Here is a 24,889-nt window from a genome sequence, read left to right as displayed (position 1 = left end):
CTTTTTCTTATCGGGAACGTTTTTGTAAAATACAGGGCGCGGGCCGCTCGAACCTTCGCCTTTAACGATGCCAGCCAGAAGAACACTATGTAGAAGCTATCGATTAAATTAACTTTACGTGTATCATCATTTCTGTTCGACCAGTTGATGGCCCTATCAAATTTGTATAATCCTTGGGTAGATCCTTGTAGATCCGTCTCAAAAATAATATTCCGAACTTGAAAAGTTACTCGAGCCGAAAGATACGGGCTAGACGGACAACATTCTGATGAACATATACATGCTATTGTTAAAACACGATAATGAGAGGATAATTAATGAGATGATTAATATGATATTAAACCGAGGTTCTTTCCAATTTAAGCTACACGCCTCGTGACCACTTGCGGCGCGACTGATGCAAAGATCTTGTTCCTGTTAATTTACTTTATTCTTCCTCTTCTTGGATTTGTATAAAAATTGAACGTGTTCAATTGAAAAAGATGAATACAGAGAATCCATTGATTTTTTAAATTTAATTAAAAATTAAAATGTCTGTCAAAATAAGAGAGATGAATATAGAGAGCCAACGTGATCTTTGTTTGAGCTCAACAGAGACGTTGAAAGGAACAAGAAAATCTCTAACGCTGCTTCAACTCGTAAATTGAACTCGAGCAAAGGAAGACACCGTTTCTAAAAGATCCAAGGTGCGTTTTGAAGAGGAAGAGTGGAACTTTGAAACGATACAACGCATATACCCATCAAACGTTCGTTTCAGCAGAAATGCGAGGACTCGTGCAACAGCCCGACATTTCCGTAAAGCCCTTCTGCCTATAGGCTTTTTTTCTGAGGATTCAGCCAAAGAAAATGAGCACCTCTGTCGACGAAGATCGTCTACTTGCCATGAATGGGACGGCTTCCACGAATAGTACAGGCCGTTCAAAAAATCACGCGGTGTGTACGACAACCGGCAATAACAAGCGGCACAAAGACGTATTTTATGAAACAATCTACGGTAAATCCTCTATGTATAATTGCAAAAGCCTCGGGGAGATTCGTTTGCAAAGTTCGTTGACGGACATTATTTTTTTGAGCTTCAGAGACCGAGCCGAACTTTGAGCGCGGATATCTCGGAAACAATGCGTCCTAGCGATAAGATCATTCTATACAAAATTAAAGCTGACAAAATGTGCCACAAAATTGATTCGATTCAGTTTTCCGCTATCTCGCATAGTTCCCGAGATATCCGCGCTGAAAGTTCACTAATTGTGCTGAAGAGTTAGCTAGTCAAATAAGGCAAAAATTTATTTTTCACAATTCATGAACTTTGAGAGCGGATATCTCGGAAACTATGCAAGATAGCGAAAAACTGAATTCAATCAATCTTGTGGCACATTTTGTCAGCTTTAATTTTGTATGGAATAGTCTTATCGCTAGAACGCATAGTTTCCGAGATATAAGTGGAAAACCGTGAAAGGAGACCTTCTACGTGCCCCTCTGCACCTCGCTCACCTCCTAGGAATGGGGACTTTTAGTATGTTTACCTCCTAACTAGTCACTTACCTTCCTTCCATTTCCCGCTACAACTTTTCGTTGACTGGGCTATTAGTATGTAGTGGTTCACACCGATGTACCCGAGCCGAGATCGGATTACTACAGTGAAGGGGATATCTTTTTTGCATTGATCGTGTACGACCCTTTTGCGACTATAGAGGATTTTCAGTTTCCGTATTGTAATTGTAATTAAGTTTCCGCCTCGTTACGGGTGGAATTACACGCGAGATTCCCGGCCGTTTCATTTGTTTCGTCTATCGCAATCATCATCGTGGCGTGTACCCGCGTTAAGGTTAAAGCCTTGATTGACCCCATACGAGCTACAAAGATGCGATGCAATTCGAAAGGATCGCGCGCGCGGTTACTCCAATAAAATGAAAATTACGATCTACCGCTGTGATCTCTCCGCGCAATCAAACTGCCGATTTGCACGCACTCGTTTTCAATAAATTACTCGGAGACTGCGGTATTGTACACGAATTACACCCGGACCCATTCGGTTAGCATGATTAAGTGGCCGGGCCGTCGCAGTTCTTCGAGGAAAGGCTAATTATTGCAACGTTTTCGTAAGGAAGAGCTGCTAACTACTGAAATTTATAACGAAAAAGCGTTCTCTCTTTCCCTCGTGTCGTGTGCAAAGCCGGCTATAAAATTTGGAATCCTCAGGGCGGTTCATCGTGTCGTTAGAAATAAATTATAATGGCGGATCGAAGATCCAGAAGAAATTCAGCAAACTCTCGACGTTGAAAAGGAACCTAGACGTGGCCTCGAGAACCAAAAATGAATGAAAATACATGTAATTAACACACTTACATAGAATTAATATCAATTTCTTAATAGCCGTTGTTCGTTTTTAATCATTACAATTTACTTAGCTTAATGATCATATCTATTTTCATTCATTTTTGCTTGTCAAGATCACAGGAAAGTCATGATATCACGACTGGTTAAACAAATGGACACAATACGAAATACAATAAACATGCATAAAAGGAAATGTAATAAAACTTGCCACTACGATGACAGCTACCGATGAGAAGTATAAATCGTCACGACTGCTTCAAATATTGAAATATACTTGTTCGTTTCACACTTCAAAATGGCGCAAAACTTATTCACGCATAATCTAACCCAAATGTCGACTAATCTTTAAATTACGAACTGAACAATCGACTATTTCCTCTATTTTCATTTCTCTCTATATTCATTTTACACATTGATTTAACCAATTGTGCCCAACAATTTCATATTTTAAACGAATACCTCGAATTACAAACTACGACCCAATCGTGAAGAAATACAAAATGTTACAGTGTGAATGTTACAGCATATAAATATAGGTTATTAAAACTACTTTTATACATTTCGCAATAGTCAAATATCTTTCGATATCTAAAGAATCTAAACACACCCAGTTCTTGCATAAAGGATTCCCATTTATAAAACAATCTTTAAGACGCTAACAGTATTTATAATCAATATCTAAGCAACAATAAACAGGCCCAATTAAAAATTTAAAATCTGATTGTAAGAAACATCAGAAGAATGCTCTCACTGTCGCCAAATAATTTGTAGAGAGCGTCGTTGGCGATCGACGCATCACCTATATTCCCTAGAATGTACATAGTTGCAAGAATAAGTGTTACCTAGCTGGTAACACAGATTTAAGATCATTTATTGATCTTAAGCTTAAGTCTGTATCCTGAGTCTTTAATTGCATGAAATGTATGTAGGAATCTTAAATTTATGATCGTACAACGCAGTTTGATTGAATGAAACTACATATTTCTGGTGCTCAAAATTGAAACTGGTTCTGTTCCATGCTGAACATTGCAGCAGGTTCTGCTCCGTGCTGGAGCGTTGACGCACTGCCAGATACTATGCCAGCCTTATGGGAGTTCGTGTCACTCGAATATTTCGGTGTTCTCTTACGCCCTCTAAGATATATTCTGACTGGAGTGAGAAACAGAAGGCCATCGACATGATCTCGTCGGTGCAGAAGGCTACTGAGGAGATTCTCGTCGGTGAGAAGGCAAATCGTCACGGAACCATATTGATCATCATGAATTGTTACATTCTGTACCGAGCAGATATTTCAGACGATGTTGGTTTCAATATTAAAAGCAAAACTCAAGGACAAAGAATTCCTGGAAATATATTATTGAAGCATAATTTTTTAGGAAAATCAACAATTCCTATTTCAAATTTTATACGAGACACCTCAGTTTGTAATTTCAAAACATTTCATAAACGAGAATTATTACCTTTCACTTTTTTATACATAAATGTTCCAAGAATCGATCTGGACAGAAATATTTTGAAAAGACTTTACTTTTTTGAATAAATTAATGCGTGCGAATGTTCATGGTTTAAAAGTTATTCTATATTTCGAGTTTTATTGTCTATTTTTACGAAAAAATTAGATGGCAAGGTGGTCAAGCGAGTGCTCGTTAACATCATTAGAAAAAGGAATTGTTATAAACATTAAACAGCCAGATATAATAAATTTATCTGTGAATTGTATCGAATAAATTAATGCGTGCGAATGTTCATGGTTTAAAAGTTATTCTATATTTCGAGTTTTATTGTCTATTTTTACGAAAAAATTAGATGGCAAAGTGGTCAAGCGAGTGTTCGTTAACATCATTAGAAAAAGGAATTGTTATAAACATTAAACAGCCAGATATAATAAATTTATCTGTGAATTGTATCGAATAAATTAATGCGTGCGAATGTTATGGTTTAAAAGTTATTACGTATCACGAAAACCATTAGCCACTTTGACTAAATTAGGTGGTCAGATAGCCAAGGGATTGCTTGTGGACATCGCTGTCAAATAGAATTGTTATAAACATTAACCAGCTGGAAATAATAAATTTTTCAATAATTGTCACGGCGATCGACATCGATCGATATTCGGCGGAGTGGGGGGCGTCGCTCGAGCTCGGCAGATCGGCGAAAGCTCACCCGTGGTCAGTCAGTCGGGGCGGGGGAAGCGGGGTGAGCGGACGTGCTGCGTGACCAGGAGCGCCAGGAGAACCGGAGGGACCAGAGGTGGACCAGAGGTGGACTAGAGGTCATCTACAGTTACCCTGGCCTACCTTCAACCGTCAATTCAAGGAACAACGGTAAGTTTGATTACTAATATTTTTCAAAACTTCTTTTGTCTTTTTAAACTCGTCCTTCATACTTTTGAAATTTTTATCGAGACTTTCAATGAAGACTATTGAGTCTTCTTCAAATTTATCAATTTTATTCTTTATAAAAATTACATTTTGAGCGTCCCACTCGTATGCAGGATTATAATTGCTCTTGTGAGCTGCTTCGTTGGTTGTATTTGAACTCATGTGCACGATTACAATTATCCTTCTGCTCTGGTTCGCTCTTGTTTCTCACTTTGAAAGAATCAGAGCCTTCTGCCTGATTTGCCTTTAATCCCCCGTGGATCGGAGACTTCTTCTCCGATTCACACCTTTTGCTCCGCGATAATTGCTCGACTTGCGTGCGTAATTTAGTATAAGTGCGTCGCTGTAAGAAAGGGAGCCAGAAGGAATATTGCATTCGTTCTGACTCCCTTTCGGGTCTCTCGTGCAGCAACCTCCTCGTGGTGAGACCTGGGCAATCGGTATTATCCTTTATTTGTAAGAACTTTTAGTGTCTTATGAATAAAGGATAATATCGAGCTAATAGCTGCACATTTAATAAATATGTTGATTTTTCAATAAATTCTATTCCTATACCTATTGTCTTTCACAACATTTTGCAATTTTACCTTCCTTCAGATCAAAATATATGTATTATCCAAGCTGATTTGCCCCGGGCGTGAACAATGTCATATATCGTCTGGTTCTATATAGGTAAAGAGACGGGATAGTATTTCGTCGGTGATAGTATTATAAGGCAATTACAGAATGGGTAAATACTATATCATTCTTCTTCTACTTGACGAGTATCTCGTCGTTGGTAGAACTTTTAGCGATGTGGTATTTCAGATCACTGTAAGTTCCACGTTATCCCCGCGCCCGTCGCGCCCGGTTACCGGTCCCGCTGAATAACACAGGGGCTGGGTCGGTGCTACGGTTTATGAATAGACAGCGAATTTTAGATAGCACAGGACGTCTTACAGACGTTGTTTTCTCGTCATTTTTACGTCTTTACGTATCACGTGTAAATGTTTTTGTTTATTTAGGAAATGTATTGTATGTGTGTCTATGCTTACGTACGATTGAAGTACTTTAAGAAAATATGTATATCTCTTAGTCGTTAATATACTAATACTATGCTTCATTAAAAAAAAGTAATTTGATCTTTACCTAAAAAATATTTTAACAGAAGTTTGTCTCTTCTAATAATTATATGATTTGATATCATTTGAGCGTATAAGAATAAAAAGTAATGAATATTATTGTTGCATAAACGAACGACAAAACCGTGATACAAATATATCTTTGCACAAGTAACTATGTTCTTACTATTCGTTTTTTTTTTGTTTTTTTAATAAAGCATCTAACAAATAAGAAGAAAACGGAGAAAACTTGTAAAATTACTCAGCCAGGGAATATATATGGCGCCAAAGAAGCTTACCTTGCAAATTAGCGAATGGCGCGCCATCTTGAGATGATCATTATACCATCGGTTGCAGCTACGTATATGGTGGATGGTGGTCATGGTGGTGTAGTGGTGTACGGGAAGATGGCAGAGAGACACTGCTTGTCGCGTTTATGGGCATGAGATGTTGCTCGTTCCGCGGTAGTTGAAAATCTCCGGCAACAATGGCAAGTGGCATTAAGATCGACCAGGAGTCCTCGCTGTCTGTGCAGGAAAGATTCGACATGGTGCAGCGGATGCAAACGGGTGCACCGATCAGTCGCATAGCTGGTGAGTTTGACATTCATCCGAGTACTGCGCGCCGTATCAGACGGAAAGCAGTGACGGTATGCCAACCGGCTGAACAGAAGGATGTAATGTGGATGAGAGGAAACTCGCGGAAATTGAACGACGAGGATGTGGACGTTCGACTGTACGCATGGTGCATGGAACAAAACGTTCTTGGTAACTCTGTCACGGATTCAAAAATGTGGGAAAAAGCGGTGCAGCTGCAAAAGGAGTTGGGTGGACCGACAGTTAGCAGAGGCTGGCTGACAAACTTCAAGGAGCGCCATCGCATGAACCTGGCCAACAACGAACCAGCGGGAAATTCGAATCCCTATACGGAGGTCTACGTTAAAGAGGAATTGTGTCTAAACGAAGAAGTTATGCTAGATGTGGACGAAGATCAGTCGCTGGAAGGAAGTTCCTCCACCGAAGTAGATCCAGAGGAATTTTTGAAAAACCTCACCGACCGACTACGACGAGAAGGCATCACGAATAAGAACATTTATTACTTGAAGGACACAACGCTTGCGTGGAAGGCGTTCCCCACAAAACTCTTGAAACAGTGTAAGAGGAAAAAGGCCAACAGCGCTAAGTTTAAACGGGATCGGGTGACCGTCGCTTTATGTTGTAATGTCACCGGGTGTCATAAATTGGAACCCCTGTTCGTTTATAAAAACGAGAATCCGAAAGCGTTGAAACATTGCAGAGATCGATTGCCTGTGCTGTTCAAAAGCCAATCGGAAGCTCGTATAAATCGAGAGATGTTCGTCGACTGGTTTGAAAATCATTTCAAACCAACTGTGAAGATACTTCAGTTTCCCGACAGTGCCGGAAAGATCGTTCTGCTTTTGGATGACGAGCAGAGGCATAACTTTGAGATTCCTAGAGATTTTGGACAGACCGATGATGTTCGAATCTTGTTCTATCCCGCCACCACTACCCCTATTTTGCAACCTCTCGAACAGGAAACAGCTGATAAGACTAAGCGATCTTACCGACTGAAAATGTTGAGCCGTGTTCTTAATTTTCCCGGCGGCGTTCGAAAATTTTATTTTGATTTTGATCTGAAAGATTGTATCGATCTTTTTACCGAAGCGTGGACGGAAATTAGTATTACGAACATACAAGCTGCCTGGAATAAAATCGTTAACAAAATCCCTCAAATTTATGGGATAAAGGAGGAGCCGGTTGACCCTCTGGAACCAAACCTTCAGGACATCATTGGCGTCATCTCCGGGGAGCAAGAGCCCGAGGAGACTGTCAATGAATTTCTATTCCGATGCGAGGAAGCAGAGAAGAATTTTATGCTGTTCGACGGGATAGGGGATGACGATGACGACGACGCTTACGGGGACGACGAGGACGAGAATGAAGACGAGCTCGATGGCGAGACTAAACCGCCCACTGAGCAAGTGATGAAGAAAGCGTTCGATACTCTGCTGATATGGTCGAAACAACAGCCACAGTATATTCAGCTGCAAGTCGAGTACTTGAAGAACTATTATGAGAGCACTATTAGTAACAAAAAAGACTGAAACGATGACCGGAATGCGAGGAATGAATGGAATGCTGTGTGAAACGACGAGAAACTTTGTCCAATCAGCGTGTACATAAAATAGGTTTTTAGGTATGATTTATGTTTTTATAATCATTTTAGAAATTGTCACGGTAAAATCGAACAGATTTTTTTGTTGAACGGATTTATCTCGTCTTTATCGAGAGAATTTTAATTTTTCATTTATACTATGTATGCTCGTCGTACCGCGTGCCTTATTGGTTTCCATTCACTGTTGTGGTGGGGATAACGACGCTCATGTTTTGAGATTTAATAGAGAACATCGTTCGAGTCACAATTATGTTTACAGTAGGATTTTTATTGTCTTTTTATAGTATTTTGTCGAGGTAAGTATAATTACGTCAAACCGAAAGAATATTATACCAACGTATTCGCGATAAGTCACGATTGTCTGATTATGAAGAATAAAAACGATCAGATAACTTTTAACTGCTAAAGATCTCACCAATCTAGTAATACGTTCCTCGTGGTGAAAATTCACTCGTTTGCCCTCTTTCTATCTGTGTCGCCAAATGTATTTCTTTAAAATGTGATGTTTTAACGGAATTTTTTCATTTGAAACGTAGAACAAAATGGGTGAATGATTATATCTTAGTCTCTTCCGTGCGACCATTTTTAAGAAACACATGAGGGTTAATAAATCTTTAACGAATTGAGAATTTTTATTTCCATTACTCAAGATCGTTAGCCATTTGCCAGAAAAAATGTTCAACATTTTTTAATATGGAAAGTGAGTACCAAATCACACAAATATTACATATGAAAGTACTCGGATAAAAGTAATAATAAATTATTTGTTATTGAAACAGTTACTTTAAGACTTTTAAAAATCGATTAGTGGTTAATAAAATCGATGTTATATTAATACATTAATATCGTTTATTAAGCAACATACTTTAGTTTAAATCGTTGAAAATACTTGGTTGTAAGTAAGTACAAGTTTAATTATAATAATAACACAGTTTTATATTTCGTCTATGCATTACGTTATCAAATATTTGATGTTTAAAGATTATATAGATCACACCGTATAATATTTACTTACATCATTGTATTGTGTTTACACATAATTGCACATAATCAACAAATTCAAATTCAAGTTATGCTCTTTACATTTTGTGTTACACGTGTGGTAACACTGTTTAAAGAGGAGACTCCACATCAGTGATGTTTGTTGGCGAACTCTAACCTACGTTGATCCTAACCTGTGCGTTGTTGTGTGTTTACGTGTTGCTAAATATTTCTGTCGATAATTTTATCGAATTAATCCAGGAAGATGTCTGAGCGAAAAGTTTTGAACGTAAGTAACACTCTGCGTCATCAAAGAACATTGAAATTTTCGATAAAAATCCATTATTTACACCGTGTTGATTTTCACATATTTATTCTCTACTTTTCTCTACTTTTTAGAAATACTATCCGCCAGATTTCGATCCGTCGAAAATTCCTCGGATGAAATTAGCCCGAAACAGGCAGTACACGGTACGTTTGATGGCTCCTTTCAACATGAGATGCAAAACTTGCGGAGAGTACATTTACAAAGGAAAGAAATTTAATGCCCGCAAGGAGGATGTGGAAGGCGATGACTACTTAGGAATACGCATATACAGGTTTTACATAAAATGCACCAGATGCCTTCAAGAGATTAGTTTCAAGACAGATCCGAAGAATACAGATTATGAGATCGAAGCAGGCGCGACCAGGAATTTTATGGCTCTGAAATTAGCAGAGGAGCAAGCGCAGAGGGAAGAGGATGAAGAGAAAGAAGAGGAAGCTACCAACCCTATGAAGCTTTTGGAAAAGAGAACATTGCAATCGAAACAGGAATTGGAATTGTTGGAATCTTTGGAAGAATTAAAAGATTTGAATCGCAGGCAACAAACTATTGATTATGATCAGATGTTGGAACAGTTTGACACACAAGCTGCTAAACAGAGAACAGAGAAGGAGCAAGAGGAGTATGACGAAGAGTATATCAAATCAATATTTGGCAAGAAGCAAGCAAGTGGAGTTGTTGTCGAAGAAGAAATAGTAGAACTAGACGAGGGAGGAACGGATGAACCTCCAAAGAAAACAATGAAGACTAGTAAAAAGAAAGATAGTAGTAGTAGCAGTGGTGATAATGTTATCAGTAGCAGCAGCAGCAGCAGTAGCAACAGTAACAGCAGTTCAAATACAGAAAAAGAAAGTGTAAATATCATTTTATTTTTTGTATAAATCATTAATTTACAAGCAAATCATGAAAATAATATATTTCCTTCTTTTCTAGATTAAGAAGAGTAAACCTACAAAAACCTCTGATTCATCACTGTGGTCAGAGAATGTATGGTCATCGTCAAATAAAAAAAATATATTGGGAATAGTCAAAAGAAAAACAAACTTAGGTGTAAAAGTGAATTCAAGTTCCACGCATAGCAGTACAGAAAAAGATGAAGCGCAAGCCGCAACTGCAAACGAATCACTAGCTTCTACCAATGAAAAAAGCAATAATGATACGAATGTTAATCGATCAGAAACTGCGAATAGTAAATCAAGCAATACTCGCAATGCTCTGTCCTTATTGGGAGCTTACTCTGACAGCAGTGAGAACGACAGTGAATAACACAAAGTTCGATATTGTACATAAAATTTAATTTTATAAAATAAACTGTACCTACAAACATGATACACATATATAAAAGGTGTCATTGAATATACATATAAAATGGAACGTATCATCGATTGCGAAGTCCAATAAATTTAAGATCTAAATGGCTAGTCAATTCGCATGGCTTTCTTTCATTTTAAACATGGCGAACAGTTTTTTTCGCGTTGCACCGCGCCACCCACTAAACGCATGGTTGCATCACGGAAGCCCTTCGAATTAGGACCGCTCAATTTAATTTCAGTCGGATTCATTTGTACTGACGATGTTTAGAAAGTTCCTTACAGGATGCTGAAGCCTTTGCCCCTAGAACACAGGAAACATAATCGATCAGAGACAACGAAGACAACGAAAGGCTGGTCTGTTTCAAAGGCTAGGCACTTTGTAAGGAACTTTCAATCAACGATTCATGATTTTAAACACTGTAGCAGGGAGTACCTAGCCTATTAAATCAGACCATTTTAACAGAGCATTCAGATTTATTTATAAATGTACATTACATATGCTTCTACAGAAAAAAACCACTATTAAACATGTGAATTTCTATGACTAACAGATTGCGACAGCACACGACGGTAACCGAAATACTGATAATGACTTAAGCACCACACTTAAAACAGCGTGAGAATAGCTTCAAGAGCAGAGATAGCAAATTTTCTTAATTTTATTGATTCCATCGCACAGGCAAAGTAAGCAATCAAGATGTGTTGCCGAGACAATAGCGAGTGAAGCTACAGTCCTACATGAAACCTTTTAAGAAACATCGGCCTAGTCATCTGCAAACAATGCTACAAGTCCTCGTTGCGAGAAGGGTACCTATTAGTCGGTAGTAGGCGAACGTAATAGCGAAGAGCGTGCAAACGTTGACAGCCTCCTGTTTGATAAGGGTCGTGCGACTCCCTGCTACTGTCGTACACGTTGGAAGATTCTGCACGCGGGCTGCTTCTCGAGGGGATGAAGCTCCTACCCCTGACCGCAGGTGGGTAGTAATAAACGTTCTTACGAATATCATTATTTACGAAATACTGTCTCTTCCCTAGAGTGGGCTCATCCGAGAACCTGTTACGAAAAGACTCCTGACCGTCCTCGTTTGAGCTGTCTTTGTTCGACCATTGTTCATCGTCTTTACTCAGAGGCTCAAGTTTGCGACAACGTTCGCATACGTACTGTTGTTCCTCATCGGAGGAGCTCTGTCGCGAAACGACCTCGAGGTCCTGATAGGACTGATTATCGTCTGTTTGCGAGGCTATGGTGCTGAGCGCAGCTTCTGACCGTTTGATCACTGAACCGTAGGGGTTGGGACGGGAAGAATAGTGCGAGACAAAAGAGTCCAGCGAAGCTGGCTGATCGGAATCGCTGGAACGATTCTGATCGCCGATTTCCTGAGACATCATAGGGAAGGACAATTTGTCCCTCACATACCGCTGTTCCTTGTTCCTTTGCAAGGCCATCTCCAGCTGAGCAATCCGGTTCTCCAGACGCGTGCGTTGCGCCTGGGCACGGTCCTGTTGGTCCTCCATCAGCTTCACCATCTTCTCCAGACGCATCACCTGCATCTGCTTGCTCTTCAGGGTCGTGTACAGCTCTTGGATCGCCTCCGTCTTCAGGGCTATCTGTTTATCGAGTTGGACACGTTCAATTACAGTTGTAAGCCAGTATGTATCCGTATCGCTCTGAAATACCTGATCAGTGTACTCGTTGTTCTCGCCATCATGCGATTCATCATTCTCTTCTTGAGTCTTGCCTTTCAGAAGGACTAATAATTCGTCCCGCAGCTTGAGAACCTTTCCTTGTTCACGCATCACGATGTCACGCTGCTCCAGCTCCAACTGCTTCTGAGTCAACGCAGTTTCAAGCTCCTCCTTCTGCTGGAGAACTTCCGCCAAGTTGTTGCGAAGATCGGAAACCTCTTGCTGCAGCTCGATCGCTTGCGCGCTTAACCCAAGTTTGCCACCTTCTTTTGTCTGCGAATGCAGCCTCTCCTGGATCTCTATCAGCTGACGTTCTAACGTTCCACTTTTTTCTTGGCTGTGGATTGTTCCGAGCATGAACTTCGAAACTCAATGATTAATAATGCTTTCGGAAAGCGAATTTTACAAAGAACATCACCCAACTCGAAGCTGGTACCCACTTTTATCATAAATGCTGTGACGTTGCAAATTTTGCGACGTCACAATGCATCACAAATCTGCGTTCCTGTTATACTTTTCAGTATATATGTATACAGGATAGCTCGAAACTCACTAGACCATCTAAATTCGAATTTGTTAGTAAAAGGATAAAATATGATTACCCAATGTAATCAACTCACAATTTCTAGTTGGACGATGTCGCTCGTTAAAAGCTTACGCGTTTTTTGCGATCTTCTTCAGTTCCGAGTACTGCAGCATCAGGTTCTTCAGCTCGGTGTTCTTGAACACCAACTGGGCAGCCAGCTTTTCCCTCGACTCTTGATCTTCGGTGTGATTCTGAGGCCGCGACAATAAAGGAAACGAAAAAGTACGATCAGCGATTATCATCGATCATTGACAAGTCCAGAAGAATGAACGAACGAAAGGATCTAATCAAGCGGTTCTTAGGACTTATTCGAGGACATGTCCCGAAAGTAGTGTAAACTAACGGCCGCTTGGTGCATCACCGCCACGATCTCCTCCTTTTCTTGTTGCAGCTCCAAAACCATCTGCTTGTGCATCTCTAGCTCCTCTTTGGTCTCTTGTAACTCGTTGAACAACCGGACTTCGTTATCCGAATGAGTACCTTCTGAAAGTTTCATCGATAATTTGCTATTAGATTATTAAGATATTGCACAGACACGTGGTATGCATTGTTGATCAGATGCTATACTAGTATTTCTTTTCTCGCATTTCATACCCGTGATAGTAAGATCCTTAGTCCTCTCTGCCATCTCGCATAATTGATTGCTCTTCTCTTCGAGCTGCCTGTAACGTTCCTCTATGTCGTTCAGCGCGTCCTCGACTTGCTGTCTGTTCGAAATTAAATCATCGTTGACGGTAGTGCACACTATCTATCAATTATCGTCATTTCAATATTAACACGTTGTCTGTCGAACTACCAACTTGAAACATTTCATAAAGTCAATGTGATTTAGTCAACGGAATAGAGCTGAAATTACTCAGTGATTACATCTTTAATTGTTTTAGATTTTTTTCTACAGAGCTCAATGAAGTTCAGTTTTGTGCAACTATATTATCATGAAAGAAGTTCATTTTTAAGGGTAGAATTGTGTCGGCAGTTGTTTTAATAAATCAACCATAATTTCAAGGAGCACGAAAGTTAGTAGTACATATCTGCAATTACTTTTTCTCTCTTTCCACACCGAACTCCCAGGTGACAGACTCCAGCTTCTCAGACAGTTCTTTGATCCTGCACATTGTCTCGTTATCCTTCGCGCACATCTTCTCTTTCAATTCGAACAATCTAGGATAAATCGAGTCAGAAGAGGCGAGGAAAAATGCATTTTCTTGCCTTAGAATCTAGTTAAATGCTCGACGTAAAACCCCATCGATCTACCATTCTTTTAGTAAATTATTTGATCAGCAATCGTAATCGATGAGCATTCAACAAGACGTGATAAATTTTGCAGCAACAAACAACCGTGTTTCGAAGCTGTCCCTCTGCTTCTCGACCTTGGAGATCAAGGCCTCGCTACTCTTCAACGTCTTCTGCGTGTCCTTCATCTTTGTTTCCATCAGCTGCTCCTTCTGTTTCATCTGAGTGGTCAGACTCTTCAGGTTCGCTTGCAGCATCTGAATCTTCTCTTCGTTGGTAACTCCTTCCGTCTCCATCTCGCGTAATTTTATTTTCGCCTTTTGCAGTTGCGCATCCACTTGTCGCAGACGTTCCTTGGTCTGGCTGGTCTTCTCCTTCTCCGTTTGCAACTCCTCGGAAACTCTATCCAACTGCGTTTGCAGCTCCTTTTGCTCCTCCATTTTTTTCATTTCCATTAACTTCGCTTGCTCGGCCTCGTATGCTACTATCACACCTATCAAAAACATTATACAGCCTCGTATCAATCTTTGTTAACCATTTCTTTTTGTTTCATAGCTAAGGGATTGACGAAATCACGAGAAAAAATTGATGTCCCTGAAAAAATGTGATTATTATGATCTTACCGCGAGCGTCCGTCAATATTTGCTCGACGATATTCGCTTCCATCGCTTCGGCCTGTTCCAAACATGTTTTCAGGCTCTCGAAGTCCTTCTGTTGCGTCTCCAGTTGCGCAACTACCTCGAAGTTAGCACTATCCCCGTCGGGCTCGTTAGCGTTGGGCTTTAATCGTAAAGCCACGAATGTCATAAGCTCGGCCTGCTTGTTCAGTATGTCTCGACGAAGATTATGAGACTTTTGAGGAATGCTCTGCAGCTGCTTCCCCAAACGCTCGACGAATTCACTTCCGATGACGTCCAGCTTCCGGTCGTTGGTTGCCGCTTGACCCGGCTCGGATAGACCGTGCTGCTTACAGGATCCAACCTCGATCCTCAGGTCGTCTAGTTTCCCTGGATCCTTTGTACCGTTGGCGATAACTTTCTCGCGCAGCTGCGACGCCTCGTTGTAAGCGTCCTGAGCCGCTTTCTGCGCGGATCAAATAAGTTAAAATCAGTCCAAACATTGACACTTGTTTAATACACTGTTTAGTAGAACCTCGATTATCCGAACTGCTCTGCGGTTAATTACACTGTCCAACACCAAATTTGTTCCCTAATTACTGTTGGGTCCTTCTCATAGAGTTTTTTGCGCTGATTCCGAATCTGTCCTTCATTTTTCTCCTATACAAAAACATATTTTTCAACTTTAAACAAATATTGAGATGCTATTATAAAAGATATTGAATTGTTCTTTGCAGCAAAAGATTCTGTAGACTTTCCCGAATACAGCGATATGCAATATTAATACATTATGATTGTTTAAACAATGATTAAAGACGGAGAGACACCACTGTTGCACCACAATTTTTGAGGATATTTTTCAATTTATCTCAAAAAATAAGGGTCCAGCGGGAAATCGAACTATACCACTCGATAGAGCAGACTTTTATCTTGAGAAACTACCCTGTCAAGTTTGGAACGTCGACGTTTTTTTCGAACCAGAAAGCAAAATATCTTCGCCCGACATGAGTTGTCACCATTGTTTAAACATGTTTTAGAGAGATTGCTTTCTGGTTCAAAAAAAACGTCGACGTTCCAAACTTGAAAGGGTGGCTTCTCAAGATAAAAGTCTGCTCTATCGCGTGGTATAGTTCCATTTTTCGCTGGACCCTTAATTTTTTAGATAAATTGAAAAATATCCTCAAGAATTGGTGCAAAAGTGGTGTCTCTCCGACTTTAGTGATTGTTTAAACATGTTTAAACAGTCATAATGTATTAATATTGGATATCGCTGTATTCGGGAAAGTCTACAGAATCGTTTGCTGCAAAGAACAATTCAATATCTTTGATATTGATCATCACAATATTTGTTTAAAGTTGAAAAATATGTTTTTTTTTTCAAAGTCATGTTTCTCAAAAGCTGTGCGCGTATAGGAAAAAGATTAAAAACAGATTCGGAATCAGCGGGAAAAACTCTATAAGAAGGACCCAACAGTAGTTGTGGAACTTTGGTGTTGGACAGTGTTATCACTTGCCTGTTTGTCTATCAGATCTTTTTTGAGTCTCTGGAAGCGTTCCTTTTTCAATTGATATTGTTTCTCGAGTTTCATCGCAGAAGTGACAGGCGTCGAAGAAGATGGCCTCTTGTATGCAGTGGGACTGACCGCCATTTTCCCGGGTGAACGACGCGCGGAATTGGTTTGCGATTTTGTACTGCTCGAAGCATCGTCTGTCGTGTTACCGGTGAGATCCTTCTGCAATTGCATTTTATTTTGATACGTATTCATTGATTCGAAATATTGCTTCAATTGTGTCAACAATTCTCATATTCACACGCGTGAAACATTTCTAATTATACAGATTTTGGTTTTACACTGTTTCTTGCCTTGTACGTGGCCTAGCACTATCTTTATTAAACGGAACGTTGAAAATCTGAATCGTTAACTAGGCTACGGATGTTTCCGACAATTTGTATTCTCAATGATTAATCTATGAACAGAAAAATTAATAGGATACTTTGATCAGAACGTCTTTAAATATTTTTACACCTGTTTTTAAACCTTGATGTTATCAAATATTAATACTCGTCATCCGAAATCTAGTTATCACTGCTACAACATTAATTTGTTATACATATATGTTATGGTATAGACATATTGTTCATACTGACATGAACTGTAAGACGAGGTGTTGCACTTCTCGGTGCTTTGAGCCTTTGCGCTGGTGCTTTGATTCCTGAGCTGGTTGGTCCTTTATTTCCAGAAGTTAACGTTGGAATTTTTTCTGTAGAGACGGTGGTTTCCGGGTTTTCTGCATTTACAACACATCATTTATGTCACGAATATAACATAATCACGTGAAAATGAAACAGCAATAAGCACAGACTTTGCAATGGTGGCCATCGACGTAAATATTATTTTGCCAACTGCAAACCGTTCATAAAAATCGCTCTTATAAACTCGGGCAACATATTTCAATTATTTCGCGCCACTGCACCTACTATTGTAACTCCTGCTAACTCCTTCATTATCATACTCTCATTAAATTCAACCAGAGCAGTTTGACCGTGGAAAATATAAATTCATATTTTCACAAACAAATTCAGAGGGATAAAACTTTAGATGAAATTTTATAAAGTGCACCACGTTTTACTATAAAAAACAAACAATACTAATTAAAATTAAGAAGTCCTTTAAGGACGAATAATTAATTAAATAACAAAAGACCGGAATATTTCAAGAGATATATCTCCAATATTTTGAAAAATCCTTATTCACAAAGGATTAATTTGGTTTCTGCAAAGAACGATTTAACTTGCCACCCCTCGCACTCTATTAACTTTACACATTTTTTATTTTCATACTGCAGTACAATTACGAACGAACGAATTTTTCATTATTCCTTCACATCGACTACAATTTTACACAAACAATATGAACGAAGCAATTTACTAAAAGCAACATGAGAAACCACAAAAGAGTCGGTAGATTGAATTGCAACAATTTCAAGAACGTGGAAACTGCGTCCCAGCATCCAGAAATTTACAATTTCGTATACATCCTAGAGATAGCATTTAACGTGTTGATAAATAACCAACGAACCTGCGGGTTGATGGGACACCGTTGATTGGCTCATTGTCGTGGAGGAATTCGGGGAACGATGAACCAAACTCCGATGCCTGCGACACGCGGACGAATTTTGCGGTGCTGTCGACGGTGGAAGAGCTGTCAAGTTTCGATTTCATGTTCCCACTGGCCAAGAGACAGCGAGATCGCACGACCGTCGATTCGTTTCAAAGACAGTCGACGACTTCGCGACGCTGACGGATCCCAACGGTTCCCGAACGCGTCGATCACGCAAACAATTTCTCTCTTGGTGGTAGAGCTCACGGGCGAAAGGGTTCGTGTTTTAGATCATTGTTCGGCATAATCAGGGTGTATCGAGATTCTTAGGATCACTAACTAGGTTCCGTTTTACCTGTGGATTGCCGGAACGGGACACGATAATTTACCTGCGAAACGTCAAACGGGGGAGAAAAATGACGGACGATGAGGTCACTGGCAGTTGTTTTCATCAAGGGTGGGTTTATTTTATTTTATCACTAGGATCTTCATAAAAATTCTATTCTATTTTATCCAGTGTTGGGCAAATTTTATTTTAAATAATAAATAATTATAAATAATAAATAAACAGGTGATTTTAATTGAAAATAATAACTAAACTTTTTATTTAAATAAAGTGTACAGTGTACGTACAAAGTGTGATTTTATTTTACTACAAGAGTCTTTAACGTACGAACATTGGAGTTATTCAAAAGTATATTTTATTTGAAAATTATTTTTGTTAAGGATGAACATAAAATTTCATTTTAGCACTACAAACTTCATATGTATGAAATATAATTTGATCTTGTCACAAGGATCTATAGAAAATCATTTTCATTTTCTAATTTGCAAAGATTCGAGTTATACAATAATCTACATGTTCTTTGGCAATTATTGTCGAGGGTGAATTAAAAATTTATTGTGCCACTATGATCTTCGTATGAAGTAATCTTTACGTGGTCTTCGTATAAAATAATATAGAATATTCATAGAAAATAAAAATTTTCTTTATCTAATTAAAGGAACGATTAGGGTTAATTAAAAGTGCATCTTCTTTGCACTTTGTTCAGGTTGGACTGAATATTTAATATTCTTTTAATACCAGGATGTTTATGTAAAATATAAAACAAAATTGTGATATCAAAAATTCTTCAGCCAAAATTCGTGTGGGATTCAACGGTAATTGTTTCGAAGTGTTTAAAAAAGAAACGCGGTTGACGCACGTCCCCACGAATGAAAAAAGGTATGACAAAACACAGGCGCTGCTAAAATTGCCAAAAACTTTCCGTACGGACGCCTCGCAATGAAACAGATGGAGCAATTTAGTCTGGAATAAGGTTGACCTAATTCGTGAGCATGTGCTTTTTTTCTATGACGACCTTCTAGAAATACTGTGGATCAACGGTCTTGTACCGAACCTTTCATTCTGGAACATTTCTTCAAACCACTATCACTGACAAAACTGAATATCATTTGTTACTATTGATTTTAACAAATTAATTTGAAAAAATGTTTAAACGTTTTAGAAATTCTCTACAGCAAAAATAAATTACAGGTGTTATTGATCTTTGTTGCATTACAATTATAAATGTTAGAGATGCGTATCATCTAATAATAAATATATTGAAGGGGTGGCAGAGATTAATTACTGTAACTTTTAAAATTAATTGTAGACTGTGTTCTAATAATAATGATCCTTCTTGTGAGAGCAAAATAAGGTCTTCAAGAATGTCAGAATTATTTTCGAAGAATGTTCTATTAATATGCGTATGATCATTATTATAAGAATAGATGAATACTTGAAAATTGTCAAAATTCATTTTAAAAAATGATCTGGCAATAGTAATCTTTATTTGAAGAACAAAAGGAGATCTTAAAAATTGTTGAAACAAACGAAAAATGTATTTCATCGATTTAGAAATTCCTTGTACGCAGAGTAAATAAATTACAGGTGTTATCGGTGTTTGCATTACAAATACAATTATATAGACGTTAGAGATGCGTATGATATAATAATAAATAGAATGGAGGGGTGGCAGACAATTAATTACTATTGCTTCTAAAATTGATTTTGAATGTATGTACTAATAATAGTAATCATTATTAGAAGACTAAAGAATGCTCTAACAATAATAATCGTTAGTAGAAGAATAAAAGAAAACCTTGAAGAATTTCAATAAAAAAAAAAAAGAAAAGAAAAACCTTGAAGAATGTCGAAACAAATGATGAATTGATTTCACTGAGATTCCCTGTCGCAAAAGTAAATAACAGGTTTCATTAATTTTGTTAAGGTGTAATAAATTGGTAAATGGTACCGGCGAATAAGTAGTAATGAATGTTTAGGATTGTAGACGATTAATCGATTAGAGTGCCAATGGGAAAATGATTAGTATTCGGTTCGGTTCCAGATGGGACGAGACGCGTCCGACCCTTACGGCTGAATCTCCTTTGTATGAGCGATGCGCACGCAAGTTCGCGCAAGCGGCGAGTTGTTATTAGCACGCCTCGCGAGGCGAGCCGCAGTCAGTTCAGTGTTCAGTTCAGTTGCCCGGAGACTTGCGTATGCGACGGACCTTTCAGTCACACACCTTACGATTGTGATACACGCACGTGACATGAGACACGAAAGCCAATTGTTTTAAGTGTGGTGCACATGTTTCAAGTGTGACATGCACATGTTTCAACCGTTGGTGTGTACTTTTCTCCGATAATCGCAATGGTGAGTACCAACACGTATTTCTTTTAATCAATCTCTACCGTCTAAACATAGCCACCTGCGGTTTATTGTAAATTCGTGTCAGAATTTGCATAATTAGTCGAGGTCGAAAGAAAAGTAATCACTTTTACAACGTACAAGTCATTTAATAAACAGAATTACTCGGTCAACTTTTCGTCACGAAATCTGAAAATTTATTAACATGATCGTAGAACTCTAGTAACGACGTAAACAAATGTACCTTCTAATCGTTCGAAAACGAAGTGTCATTGAGTGTTTGTCATGATTGATTATGCATGATATACTGATTTATTTTATACCGCGTTTGTTACGTACTTTTTTTCAATGTCATTGCACAAATATAATCTTGTTTGTGTACGATTTTATAATTGAGTTATTACGAAACAAAATTATATTCGAAAAGTTTGTGTTTTGGGGGTTGGTTTCTTTTATTATTTACGATGACGATAACGATTGTCTCATATTTTTTTGTTCGTTACTTCATGAAATTAATATTCATTAATTAACTACAAAATTTAATCTATAAATCTTGAGTCGTACGGAGTAAACAAAATATTTCAAAGCATTAGTATTTCACTTATATGTATACAGGTTTTAATTAAAATTAACAGCAGTACTAGTAATGAACTGTTGGTACAATTAATGTGTGTTGGAATGTTATTAATTGATACTGAAACTCTTGCACGAGTTTAATCGATATTTCGGCACTATATTATCGGCACTTGTTGATGTAGGAGTTAATGAAAACAGAGTTAACTTTTAGAGCTTATCAATATTGATCAATAGTTCAAAGTTTATACGCATTGTCTCTCTCGATTAATCTAATGCGGAGTGGACCTTCATTTTACGAAGCATATTATGCCAGAAAATCCAAAATATAAAATATATCATGCAAACAGAGGGGGAAAAATATAAATACAGTGGGTGTAAAAAGTATTCGTACGCCCTTATAAAAATTTCGTACAATTATAAAAAAAGTTATTCGGTTTTAGAGGCCGTACGAATACTTTTTACACCCTCTGTAAATTGTAGAAAATGTTACAATTGTATTCAGTGATTAAATCACGTATTATTTCACATCAGAGCTATTATACGTTTTAATTTACAATTATTTGGATCGTAAAAATACATCTGTAGGGAATGCATTTATAATAAATGTAATGAACAAATTTGAATAAATAAATTCTTTGTTATTTTTATAGTGTAATATTATAGACACGCCTGTATTGACGCATCTTTTGCGCAAAAATAAAATGAAAATGTCATTTGGTGGGTTGTACACGATTTACCGTGATCTTCTGTAAAAGGTCAGCAGTGTGCATCGGGTGCAGACCCCCAATGACCCTTGAAATGACTGCTCGTGAACGTCCCACCGTATGTATGTTGACATAGAGTACGTGATCCACGGCGATAAACAGTGATCTCTCGAACCCGAGTTTAGTCTAGAAACCTGCAACATAATCCATATTGCATATTTACTTATTTTGATCGTATTATTCATACTTTTCCATCGGGTATTCGAAAAGAGAAAAGAAATATTTGAATAAAATTATTCACCTCGTTCACATACTTTCGAACGAAAAATTTACTGGAAAAATTGTTATACATATTTATCTTTCTTGCTATTTTAACATTCCTCCAAATTCATTTATTACAAATTATTTTACGTTATTTCATTCCATTCGAATTCTTACGCGTTATTTCAAGCTATTTTTTTTTAAATCGACGTTGGTCCTGATATTTATATTGGATTTCATATAAATAGCCAATATTTTAAAAATAAAAATGCCTCCGTGGAATATGATGAAATACATTTCCTTATTTAAGCATCGATAAATTCAGTATTAGCATTTTTATAAAACGATACTTACTTTTATTGCTTGGTCGTTAGAAGTTTGCTTGGAAGTTAGAATTAGATGGGACGCGTATGAACCCAAAATGAACTCGAGTGTTTCAAAATAAATGATTATCATTATGTAAACAATTTACGATTCCATCAGTGAGAACAGTTGATGTAGAATAAAACGTTTTTACAAATCGCTTTGAGAAGAAAATCGATTTTAAATGCTGCACGTGCCGTGTCATAGGGCTCATCCTAATGCGTCTGTTCATTACATGCCGCTTCTACTTACGACTAGCATGAATGCGCGTGCATTGGGGAAGTTTTCCGGCCGTTTTTCCTGAGTTCTTGAGAAAATGCAGCGACGACATTTTATACTACATTTTCGGCCGAGTTCTTCGAGTGAAATCGGTTGGTATTCTCATTAATTAATACACACGCTGCATTATTCGGGGAAATTACATAAAGATCTTGCGTAAAAGTATTCTGGGTAAACAGTGAATCTTGAATAGCGAAACTAACAGTATTGGAAATTAATTCGTTTGCAATCAATCGATTGTGTGAAACTTTCAAAAATTCAAATCTTTTACTGAATTTATCAGCTACCTGTGGAGATTATATTTTTCGGAGACTTGAATGTGCTTTGTAAATGAGCAGCAAAGAAGACAATGTCATGAATTAATTTGTCCACCTAATCACTATTTTTATTTTTAATTGTTTTATTGGAACAGAGAGATATGCAGCGATATGGTATTCATTATCTGTGCATACAGTAAGTTCGAAATTAATGGAATTAACTGATCACTGTCTACCTGAAATTATAATTAGAACGGTGAACTAATTAATGCCACAATTGGGATGAGAGGAATAGTAAAATTGCGCAATTAATTCTCGTATTATTATTATATGATTCTGATCAGTGTGTATTCAACTTTAGAATAATTCTCGCATTAATGAAAGCGGCTAATTAAATTAGAAACGTTAGAGAAGCTCACTGCGGTACATCATGCAGTGGATATTTATCCAACATGCCACTTTTATAACCAACCAGTGCAAACTTTAGATAAAATGAATGTTGTTTTCTGAACTAATTAGATCGGGACGTTTAAAATATTGTCAAAAATTGTAAAAGCAATTTATATGGAGATGTTCGTCAGCCATAAGTACATAGAAATTACTAGAATGCTTCCAAATTTTTCTTTTAATAATGCAACAACCCCTTACTCGTTTATGAACAATGAAATAGTCCGGTTATCCCAATTTTTTGTAAATTATATGTATCGTAGAAAATTCGTAGACTGAATTCGACGAGAAACAGCGGATGTCTCGTTCGCGAATTCGATGTGCAGGAAGTGCGAATCTGTATCGCTCTCTCTTCTTGAAATAAAATTTTGATGTTTCATTGGACCAGGTTTGCAGAGGTGGTCGCCATTACAGGAGATATCCTTCCTCCTCGCCGTTTGATTACGTTCATCAATCACCCGAGGGTCGAGAACTATTTTCGGTGGACTTTTTACAGCAACCTTTAAAAACTTGTGGTAGATAAAATATCTCGTTCAGTTTACACAAGTTTGCGTTCAACTTTTTTTCCCCCCTCCAGACGAGTTTGATGATAATTTATGAGACGAAACTTTATTTCGGAAGCGGAAGAAAAAGTTCCCCCCTGGAGAGAGGATGTAAAAAAATGATTAATATTATCCGCGGGATGTTAACTAAAATAGTTACTGTAGATTTTAGACGAATTAAAATTAATCCCGCAGTATATAAGTTAGCTCTGCTCGTCGTATAATTATTAAATGTTTCATCGAATAATGTTAGATTCGGTAAGCCGGTAATTCGCCGTTGATAAATCTTCATTTGATTTCGGTCGGCGAAGAAAACATCAATTAAACTGATAGATATTAATTGCTTTGGACGAAGTCTAACCAAACTGGATCAATATTTAATGCCGCCTCGACTGTCGAGACCGTAATACGTGTTTTAATCGGGGGAAACCAGATTTTAGAAATACATAGTTATAAATCGAGATTTCTTCATTTCCTAAACTGACGAAAGACTCCTCGAATAAACTTTTGTTTGGTATAGTAGGGACAATTTGGATTCATTTAAAATGGATATTTAGAGAAATATCAGGGGCTATAATTTCTGCAATTTTAATCACGAAAAGTATGTTTTTAATTTTTCACACAGAAAGTAGCAATAACTTTTCTGGGAGCTTTACTCGAGTATTAATATTATAAATGAATATTTTAAATTAATATTTTTCTTGCCGTTCTCAATAAAATCAATATTTCCAGTGCTATATTAAATCAAATTTAGTACATCGAATAAAATAAATATTTTTATTAGTACACTCGGTGAATGAACATTATATTTGCCGTCACACCCTGCAAAATAAATATTTCGTTTACATCGAATCCGAGGGAACAATGTTTACCGTTGAATTATGCACGAAACGAAGTAATATTTTGAAA

The 24,889-nt window shown here is 37.8% G+C and overlaps 3 protein-coding genes and 1 long non-coding RNA gene across 12 annotated transcripts in view; 1 reads left to right on the top strand and 3 right to left on the bottom strand.

The window, feature by feature from the left end:
• Positions 1 to 7,920: 7,920 nt before the first annotated feature.
• Positions 7,921 to 24,889, top strand: part of LOC143215775 (spondin-1) — a 49,952-nt gene continuing 32,983 nt past the window's right edge. For 6 of the 9 annotated variants that reach the window (XM_076438203.1, XM_076438202.1, XM_076438201.1 and 3 more), the window contains exons 1-2: positions 11,466 to 11,607; positions 16,350 to 16,477. In XM_076438203.1, coding sequence (XP_076294318.1) covers positions 11,583 to 11,607; positions 16,350 to 16,477 — 153 coding nt within the window. In that variant the 5' untranslated portion in view covers positions 11,466 to 11,582. Of the gene's footprint in view, positions 8,036 to 11,465; positions 11,608 to 15,836; positions 16,478 to 18,141; positions 18,314 to 20,246; positions 20,558 to 24,889 lie in introns of those variants that run through there. The other 3 variants (XM_076438206.1, XM_076438207.1, XM_076438208.1) reach the window with 3 other exon arrangements.
• Positions 11,417 to 14,644, bottom strand: LOC143215777 (uncharacterized). Its single transcript, XM_076438213.1, has 6 exons — positions 14,244 to 14,644; positions 13,947 to 14,066; positions 13,500 to 13,612; positions 13,249 to 13,388; positions 12,978 to 13,096; positions 11,417 to 12,656 (listed from the first exon to the last, which is right to left on the bottom strand). Exons 1-6 carry the CDS (start codon positions 14,642 to 14,644, stop codon positions 11,417 to 11,419), a joined length of 2,133 nt encoding a protein of 710 aa, XP_076294328.1.
• On the bottom strand, positions 14,694 to 15,785 carry LOC143215641 (uncharacterized). Its single transcript, XM_076437933.1, has 3 exons — positions 15,772 to 15,785; positions 15,276 to 15,324; positions 14,694 to 15,221 (listed from the first exon to the last, which is right to left on the bottom strand). The coding sequence occupies exons 1-3, from the start codon at positions 15,783 to 15,785 to the stop codon at positions 14,694 to 14,696; spliced, it is 591 nt and encodes a 196-aa protein (XP_076294048.1).
• Positions 16,860 to 18,004, bottom strand: LOC143215782 (uncharacterized). Its single transcript, XR_013010438.1, has 2 exons — positions 17,836 to 18,004; positions 16,860 to 17,044 (listed from the first exon to the last, which is right to left on the bottom strand). It is a non-coding gene; the product is annotated as an uncharacterized LOC143215782 (long non-coding RNA).

The sequence above is a fragment of the Lasioglossum baleicum genome, chromosome 14 (genome assembly GCF_051020765.1).
Source record: "Lasioglossum baleicum chromosome 14, iyLasBale1, whole genome shotgun sequence".
NCBI classification, from domain to species: domain Eukaryota; kingdom Metazoa; phylum Arthropoda; class Insecta; order Hymenoptera; family Halictidae; genus Lasioglossum; species Lasioglossum baleicum.
This window is presented reverse-complemented; position numbering and strand designations above follow the sequence as displayed.